Source organism: Vombatus ursinus, unplaced genomic scaffold (assembly GCF_900497805.2).
Source record: "Vombatus ursinus unplaced genomic scaffold, bare-nosed wombat genome assembly UNPS02014799.1, whole genome shotgun sequence".
Lineage (NCBI taxonomy): Eukaryota > Metazoa > Chordata > Mammalia > Diprotodontia > Vombatidae > Vombatus > Vombatus ursinus.
The window spans coordinates 52,203,677-52,213,291 of record NW_020954577.1 but is presented as its reverse complement, the minus strand read 5'-3'; the positions used below and the strand labels follow the sequence as shown (position 1 = coordinate 52,213,291).

Below are 9,615 nucleotides of genomic sequence, written 5' to 3'. Positions count from 1 at the left end.
ACACACACACACACACACACACACACACACACACACACACACACACAGTCTGTCAACCTTTTAGGGCCTTTGTTTCCTGGTCTGTAAAATGAAAACGGTTGGCCTAGATGATCTCCTAGGCCCTTCCTAGCTCCAAGTCCTCAACCTTATTTAGTAAAGAAATAGGAAGCCCCAGGCTCCTCAAATACCTTTTCCCTCTTGACTCAAGACTTCAAAGTTTTGCCAAGGTTCCCATTACCCTGGGGCAGGAAGAGTGGGTTAAAGCAGATGTTCATGGTAACCCCAAGGGGTCCTGCTGGACTGTGGGCTCAGGGCTGTTGGGTGGGGGTGGGGCAGGCTGTGGCTTGAGGGAGACCAAAAGGGAGGGCTACAAGGGAGGAAGGGGGATCTCTGTTCCGTGTAACCATACCAGGAGCCTTGTCCATCCAGCATCCTTCCCCTGTGCTGTCCAGATGGAGAGAAGCAGGCGGCTGTGGCTGTATGTGCTGACCTGTGCCCTGTCTCTGCTCATCGGCCTGGAGACCTTGGCTGAGTCTTACCCATCCAAACCTGACAGCCCCAGGCAGGACTCCCCACCAGAGGACCTGGCCAGATACTACTCAGCTCTGAGGCACTACATTAATCTCATCACCCGACAGAGGTAGGAGCCAGGGTGCGCAGTCGGGGCATCTGCTGCCGCCACGGAGGCACCCACAGTTAGGGCCCTCCAACTTCTCTGCATCCCCCCTTTCAGCCCACTGGACTTCAGGATCATTCCTCCTGTGGAGGGCACAGCTCCTCTTCTCCAATATCAGGCTTTTTGTGCCCAAGAAACCTGGCCAGGGGAGAGAAAGAGGCTAGGTTGGAGAAAGGAAAGGAACCAAAGGGACGTGGAGAAAATACAGAAAATGAAATTACAAAGCACTGGGGGGGAGGGAGGGGGTAAAAGGCAAAGCAGATTTCTCAATTTGTCCCCAGCTCCAAATGAAGGAACTATATAGATAAAGCTCACAAAAAGAATTTTCTTCTAATAAATTCTAGCAGGAGGCAGCCTCTCCCAGCAATGATTTGTCTAGATTCAAGATCTGACTCTGAAACTACTGTCTGTGTGACCCTGGGCAAGTCACTTAACCTCTATATGTCACTTTTCTCATCTATTAAGTGGGGATTATTATAGCACGTACCCCTCAGGTTTGTGAGGATGAAATGAAATACTATTTGTAAAGTACTTTGCAAATCTTAAAGCACTGTATAAATGCTAATGATTACAATTGTTATTATGTAAATCTCTAAGACTATATATTGCAGATTTGCTGGTGCCCTGCACTGGTAGAGTTCTCTATCCTAGTGAAATTACAGGTCTAGTTCTGATCCTAAATTCTGGCAAGGGTTTTGCTTGATGAAGAAACTGAAGCCCAGAAAGACGAAGTGAGGTGCACACAAGTAGTAAGTGGGAGAAGCAGGATCTGAACCCATGTCTTTACTCCAAATTCAGTCCACTTTTCCACGGCACATCATGATTTTTTTCCGTTCTTTCAACTCGACTCTTTGATTTCTCAGAAGAAACCTGGCCCTGGAAAGCAGTAAATTGGAGATAAAAACCAGGTCCCTCCTTCTCCTTTTAAACACCAGACTCTGGGACCAAGGAGTCCTCTAGGACATGAGTTCATACCTTATCCATTAGATAATTGGGGCTGCACTTTCAGGCCACCAATCAATCTATCAATCAATCAGTATTTATTAATTGCCTACTATGTGTCGGGCCCTATGCTACTTCCAGTATTTTATTTCAGTGTCATATTGACATTTGAAAGGTCTAAATACTTCTACCCATATGGGGAAGGGAGCATTTCAGTCAAAAGAGTGACCACAATTAATTGATTTCTTTGGGCTCACCTTTAAATAAAAAAATCTTGCCTGGTCAAATTCCCAAAACAATGGGAGATAATTCTAGAACTCAGAGCAGAAAGCAGCAGCAAACAGAACGCTGAGCCTGTCCTAGCACACCTTCTGCAGGCCAGTGGCTCTGATAGTGGGTAGTTGAGGCATTATGGACATTTTGCTTGGGACTCAACTGAGTATAAAATCCTAGGAAGTTGCCAGAGGCTTAGAGGTTAAGTGACTTATCCAGAGTCACATAGCTAGCAAGTGTCCTAGAGTATCAGAGGAAGGACTTGAACCCAGAATTTTGCACCCAAAGGTACCATATTATCTTGGAAGAGGGAGTGCTACTTTTATATATTCTTGACAAGGTGACTGTCTTTTTTTTAATAATTGGAAATTGATTCCAAACTAGTTCAATTGTTTTTTCCTTATAAAGGTTCTCTATACCAGTAAAAATGGGATTCAGCAAGGCTTTTGAATCAATTCCAATTTATTTAGCATTAGAAATGGAGAATAACATAATGAAATCATATGTCTAGGGGTTCGCAAAATTATAAGAATTTAATATGGGATCATCAGTTTGAGCTAGAATCAATCAATCGATGTGTACTTATTAAGCAGCCATTTTGTTAGTCACTGGAGAATAGAAAGAAAAAAATAAAACAGACTCTGCCCTCAAGGAGCTTATACTCTAATGGACCATATAGAAGTATGGGCAAAGATATAGAAGGGACCTCAGAGATGGACTAGTCTAGTCCAACCTTTCATTTATTTGTGGGATACTGAGGCTCAGGAAAACGAAGTGAGGCACACACTTCATTCAAGGACACACAGACGGTAAGTGATAAAGAAGGGAGTTAAACCCAGATGCTCCGGCTCCCAATAAAGCAATAATATTGTTTACACTAAGCAGTTTCCCAGAAAGCTAATAATTTCATATTTCAGGCGAAGGAACAATGTGGAAGATAAAACAGCACAGAGAAAGCAAAAGGCATTTTGTTAATAGCCGTCATCTTTTCCAGGAAATTGCCTTAGCTTGCTACTGAAGCTTATTGAACACTTATTAAAAAGAATTTTTTTTGGACAAAAAATTATCTTCTGATTAGAGTTAAACAAATATAATATTTTGCTATAGATTAATTATATTATGTGTATATATATTATATATATATATATCATTATCCTATTATCAATAGGAGCCACATACTGAAAAATGAATAAATACATTTCATTTGCCTGGCAGCCTAGCAAAGAGAGTGGGAGCCTTAGGGTCAGTAAGATCTGGGTTCAAGTGCTCCTCCTATCCATGTCTGTGTGACCCTGGACAAATTATTTAATCTTTCAATATCTCAGGTGACTCCTAAATTGGCTTCAGACACTTACTAGCTGTGTGACTCTGGACAAGTCACTTAACCCTGTTTGCCTTAGTTTCCTCATCTGTAAAATGAGCTGGAGAAGGAAATGGCAAACCATTCCAGTATCTCTGCCAAGAAAACCCCATACGGGGTCACAAAGAGTTGGACGTGGCTAGACAGCAGCAACAAAGTCAGAGACTGTAGTGGTCTAAAGAGTTGCTGAGACCAGGAGTTCCCCAAGCTAATGAAACCACAAAAATATTTCCTTATATTGGGTGGACATTTTAAACTTACATTGTTTCTTCTTTTAGATATGGAAAGCGATCCAGCCCAGAGACCCTGATCTCAGATCTCTTGTTGAGAGAAAGCACAGAAAACCTTCCTAGATCCAGGTATGAAAAGGGTTCATTTTTTTAAAAATATCAGTTCTCTTTGTGTATGACTTAAATCTAGTGAAATAAAGTCTTGGTGTTTCTCATAGACATCTTATGCTGCTTTTCCTGTTCCTCTCCCCACTTCCCAGCTGAAAACCCCTCTTTTCCTTCTGGCATAATCTGTGAAGGATTTGTGATAATTTCATTTGAAAAGATACTTTAAGAACAGTCCAAAAGAAAAACAAATCCAAATTCAGCTATGGTTTTAAAATATGTTAAAACTTGGTTGTCACTAATACTGGTGTCATGTAGAAAGTGATATTAGAGGGATGGGATACATGCATATCTATGTAGGGGATGAGAGGAAGGATGAGAGTAACATAGCAGGTTCAGAAAATCCCATGATATCGTTCCCAAAGACAATAAAGTCTCAGGTAACCAACCTTGTCCGTCCGGTGTTTGTGCATGCATCTCTAGGAGCTGAGATCACAGAGCAATGACAGTAGGGGTTTTTTCCTGGTCTTAGGGAAGTCCATGGAGCTCGAGGGGGAAAGGTTCCAATTTTGTATACTTATATCGACTTAAAAGAGCCTTCTAGGGTGTGAGGTAGCAGCCTTCAAACCTTCCAGACTGAGTTTGTCTACCTGGTCCTTTATCTTGAACTTTCTTATGAAATGCACTGAGACTACTAGGTAACCCCAGGAAACAGCCCAGGGAGACAGCAACTCTCCGCACGCCTAGCTCTGCCGGGTGGCCAGCACTGGGGAGTAAGCAGAGTCCTGTTGAGAAAGAAGCTAGAGTGAGCGTGCTGAGGAGCCAAGAGCAGGGTGTAGCTGGGTGCCTGCGTGGTAGTGTGTGACTATACAGCATAATGTAAGCACTCTGAGGGCAGGGACTGTTTCCCCTTCTGTCTCTGGGGCCCCTAGCACAGAACTCAGTGCATAGAAGGGATTTAAAACATGTTTGATTGTAATGTACTGTTAAGCTGTTTTTCCTTTTAACTGGAAAGGAAGTCAGACTTGGGATTAGAAGGTTTATCTAAGTGGACAGCGCTTTAATGTAAAATATTAAGTCTAGCGATAGAATTTCAGGTTCGGCTGGTGGGCCAGTGGAGGAAAGGTCTTTAGGCAAGGTCTCCTACAACTCCCTAGAAATAGAACAGAATAATTCCTAGCCCCATAACCTGATGACCACACACAGACACACACACACACACACACACACACACACACACACACACACACACATGTCTGTCTGTCTCTCTATTGATCTATCTATTTCCCTGTCTATATCCACACACGGGTCTGGATGACTCAAAGAATCTAGGTTTACATTTTTTGCATTCACCAGTGAGCAAATTACGAAATAATCAAGTGAGGGTGTAAGCAAGAAACTACGAAATGATTTAAACTTTTAAGAAAACTTGTCCCCATCAAATACTAGCTTGGGGAAAGAATTCTTAGTAAAAAACAAACAAGGTTAACTTCTAGCTTTTTAATTAGTAAGCAATGATTTGTCTCCTCCACACTCTAAGTATTTGTAAGAACCGAGTGAGGTGGGAGGAAATTGGAGGTCAGAAGCCCTGGGACTGAATCCTGGTTTTACTGCTTAATCTTGGTTGGACTTTGGGCAGACATTCACCACTCTGGGCCTCTCAGTTTCTGCGTCTTCAATGTGAAGTGGGCAAACACGACAATCTTCAAGGCCACTTTTGGCTCTGGGGCCTGTAAATTGCCATTAACCTAATACTTTTAGATTAAATTTATCCCGAACTTTAAAAACTAGTTAAATCTATATATGTTTTTTACCTAATAATAGAGACAACTAGGTGTTGCCACAGTGCATAGAGCATAGACCTGAGCTCAAATCTAACCTCAGACTAGCTGTGTGACTCTGGTCAAGTCACTTAAACCCCTGTCTGCCTCAATTTCCTCATCTGTAAAATGGGGATGATAATAATAGCACCTATCTCCCAGGGTTGTTGTGAGAATCAAATGAAATACTATTTATAAAGCATTTAGTGCAGTGCCTGGCACAAAGTAAATGCTATGTAAATGAAAGCAATCATTTATTTACTATTTATAATTATCATTATTATTCAACAAATGGGCATAGTCAGTTCAAGATTCCAGCGTACAGAATAAACACATTATTATTGTTAAATCTGGGAAAAAGAAAGTAAATTGGAACATTAAAGTGAAAGTTTTCTGGGATACATAGGGAACCATTTTTTCATATCTGAAGGGTGGAAGAGAGGTGAGGTTTGTTCTGTTTGGCCCCAGAAGATAGAACCAGGAGGAAAAGGTAGAAGTTGCAGGATTATAGGTTTAGGCTTTGATGGAAGGAAAAAATTTCTAACAATTAGAACTATCTCAAAGTGGAATTAACTGTCCCAGCAAGTAGTGAGCTCACTGTCACTAGGGGTGTTCAAGCAAAAGCTGAAAGCCCACTGGTCAGGGATTCAATCTGTTCAGATACAGGTTAGGCTAAAAGACCTCTGAAGTCCCTCTTAACTTTGAGAATCAGTGATCTTGTGAAAAGACCAGACTGTAAATACTACCTTATCCCAGCAAGTTGACTTGCAGTCTTTTCTCCCATAATCCTTTGAAGTTTTCTGCATTTTGGGTGCCCTTTGAAAATCTCAGGTACTAAAAGATTAGCCCCCAGGCATAGTTCTGTTCTGCTCATGAACTTCAGACTCAAACCTCTAAAAGACACAATAAAGAGTCTCCCTGTGGTGCTAAAGACAGAATGAAAGGTTTGTGGGAAAATATAGCGACTGGATCTTTAATCACTAAAAGACGCAGCATGGAATACTTGGATGAGCACTGGACTAGCTGTCAGATCTGAACTCTATTCCTATGGCCCAAGGCAAAGCAAGGTAGTCACTTCAACCCACGAGCCTCAGTTTCTCCATCTGTAAAATACAGCTAGCTGTAAGGCTCCATCCAATTCAAGAGTCCTATAGTTTATATAGAGAATACAATTTGGACTATGTGAAACAATGTACCATATTGTAAGCTCCTAGAAAGCTCCCTTAGCACTTCAAACCATTGTATATAGTTTTTTGAAATTTCTCACTGAAATCTAAAGAATCAAACTCTAAGGCCACATTAAGAAATAATCACTAATATTTATATAAAGCAAGAGGTCTCCATCTACAGACAAAGAAACTGAGCCTTACAGAGGTTAATTGGCCTGCTCAAGGCCACACTGCTAAGAAAAGGAAGAATTAGGACCTGAACCCAGCTCTTTCTGATGCCAATGATCTTTCTACTACACACACAAAAATATAGCAATGACATGCACGAAAACAGAGTCAAAACGGATTCATCCACTAGGGAATTGAAACTCAATGTCAGGGCTTTACAGATTAAATAATAAAAACAGCAACAATTATTATTATTATTGCCAGAGAAGGGAGTGGGAAATTAAAAAAAAAAATCCTTCCCTTTTTTCATTCCACTTTGCTTGAATTCTGGGCAGGGAGGAACAGTCCTAGAATGAACCTACCACTTTAAGATGAAATGACCAGATTCTAGATTGGGTCAGATCAGTCCTGTATGTTAGACAGTTTATAATGGCTGAGTGAATAGTCATTGCAGGATTTACCTCTGACAAATCTAACTCCAACTGCAGACAAATGGTAGTTTTGGAATTCTCTGTGAATGACAAAGGTAAAGATAGAAGACACTTCAGAGATCATCTAGTCCAATCCCCTCATATTACAGATGAGGAAACTGAGGTCCAGAGAGTAATGACTTGTCCAAAGTCAAACAGATAGCACATGGCAGGGGTAGGATTCAAACCCAGGTCCTAAGCAATATGTTGTTGCTTAGAACCCTGACTATTGCTTGCAGAATGAAGCCAACTTTGGAAAAGGATGTGTCCAAGGGTCTAATAGCAACCTCAGCTCTTCTGACTCTAAACCTCGTGCTTTTTCCAGTGGACCATTTATTCTCACTTATTGATGATGCCCTCCCTCTCCTACCTTCAGCTTCCCACTATTTCTTCCCAACAGTTCTGGTCCATACCTCCATTAGTTGCTGTTAGAGACCTTCACAACATCAAGAGCTAAATTTACCAGGAGAGGGTGCTACAACCCCTCCTTTTCTGTAGTTGCATATTAGTTCTGCCATTGCTATGATTTTTCTAAAGTGAACGGCACTGAGTGGCTGGGTTGGGTTTGAGTTGAGCCACAGGCGCCTCCTTTCACCCAGTGCCCACCAATTAGCCTTGGCCAGGGTTAAGGGCACAGTGTATGACTTTTGTTTGTGTGAAACTGGCCTGCTGCCAATTAACTGAGCTCACCCATTCAGACTGAGATGAGGAGACTGATGATCTCCAAATGGATGTCAAGTAATGAAGTATTTGTTGGAGAATCAGGTGTAAATTTGTACTAGTAGTACTACTACTAGTACTAGTAGGTGCTAGAAGGTAAGATCCACCAGTGTTCAGAGAATAAAAAGTCAAACTGAGTCATGCATGGCTTTGTTTCATACTCTTCAGTTTGAAAATTTTTAATGAAATAAAGTTAATTGCATCCTAACTTGCATTATCTGTTCTAATTACGAAATCATATGGAAGAACAATGAAGTGGTGAGTCTGGATAACCTTGAGGTTGTCTGTGAATTTTCTGTGTGTGTGTGTGTTTGTGTGTGTGTGTGTGTGCGCGCGCACGTGCGCACGTGCTCTTGTGGGTGCACGAGTGCTGCGAGAGGGAGGGAGGGAAGAAAAGAGAGAGAGAGAGAGAGAGAGAGGGAGGGAGGAGATTGTTCATAATATAAACATTTAGTTCTTCCAACATAAAATGACTTTCAAGAAAACAGAAATGCCCTCAATTTGCTGAATGATAGTAACCTTTGTTTTCAAATTTTGGGATAGTCCCTGAGACCCAGAGAACCATAGATTTGTTCTACTGGTAATGAAGGCTCCTCCAAACAGGGTTTTCCCCTCTTCTTTCCTTCTTTCTTTCCTCCCTCCTTCCCTCCCTCTTTTTTTTTCTTTTTTTCTTTCCTCCCTCCCTTCCTTTTTCCCTTCCTTCCTTCCTTCTTTCCCATCAGGAAAGTCCTATCCTTGCCCTTTGACCACCTGCCATTACAGGGCTCCATTTCTTTCTGTTTCTACTGTCTCGGGAGGTTGGAAGGTTTTCATCTGGACAGTTTACAAGCTATTGATTCTCCTCTTTTACAGGTTTGAGGATCCTTCCATGTGGTGATGGGAATTCCAGCTCATCTTCAGTTTTTTCCTATTCTCTCCCATATTCCAGGCTACAAAGCCTGGTTTACCTGGGTATACCAACCTTGCCAATGCATGCAGCCCCCTTCCCCACATCCCTTGAGTTTATTTCCCACGATTTTCTTGAATATATGTTTATTTAAATAAATTGCCATGCATTCAAAATGTAACAGCAAATGAAAATTTTACTATTGGAAGAGTAAGGATTGTTGTATTATTAAATGCTATTAAAACCTCATCATAGTCTGTAGTAGCATCTACACAGTCGTTCCCCTGGTTTTCCTGAAGAGAAAGGCTGGAATCTGCAAAGTGAGAGCAAGACTCAAATTAGTTTATAGAATTGAGAGAGAGAGTATTTATTAAGTGCTAACTATGGGCCAGGAGCTATGTTAAATGCTGAGTTACAAGCACAAACAAGCAAGGCAGTCTCTGCCCTCAATGAGCTCCCATTTTTAATGGGAGCAGAGCTGGCAATACTGGTAACTAATGGTCAATTTGGGAGAAATCTGAGAAGATTTTTGGCTTTTCCCTGTTACCGCTGGTACCACCATTGCAGAAGCCTCTTGCTTTCTGTAGAGAGGATCATAGAATCAGAGATTTAGAGTAGGAAGAGACCTCACCAATCCTTGAGTCCAGCTTCCTCCTTTTGAAGATGAGGAAGCTAAGATCCAGACGGACAGCTAGTAAGTGTCTGAGGCAAGGTTTGAATCTAAGTCTTTCTGACTCCCGTTCTGGTGTTCTGCCCACCACAGCAATCCCATCATCATTGTAGTTGTCTGGGACTC

The 9,615-nt window shown here is 41.6% G+C and overlaps 1 protein-coding gene across 4 annotated transcripts in view; it reads left to right on the top strand.

The window, feature by feature from the left end:
* The window catches only part of LOC114050378 (pro-neuropeptide Y-like), a 32,909-nt gene extending 23,841 nt beyond the window's left edge, over nucleotides 1-9,068 (top strand). For 3 of the 4 annotated variants that reach the window (XM_027871997.1, XM_027871996.1, XM_027871998.1), the window contains exons 2-4: nucleotides 453-640; nucleotides 3,530-3,610; nucleotides 8,786-9,068. In XM_027871997.1, coding sequence (XP_027727798.1) covers nucleotides 453-640; nucleotides 3,530-3,610; nucleotides 8,786-8,810 — 294 coding nt within the window. In that variant the 3' untranslated portion in view covers nucleotides 8,811-9,068. Of the gene's footprint in view, nucleotides 1-429; nucleotides 641-3,529; nucleotides 3,611-8,785 lie in introns of all 4 variants that reach the window. The other variant, XM_027871999.1, reaches the window with a different exon arrangement.
* Nucleotides 9,069-9,615: the final 547 nt, after the last annotated feature.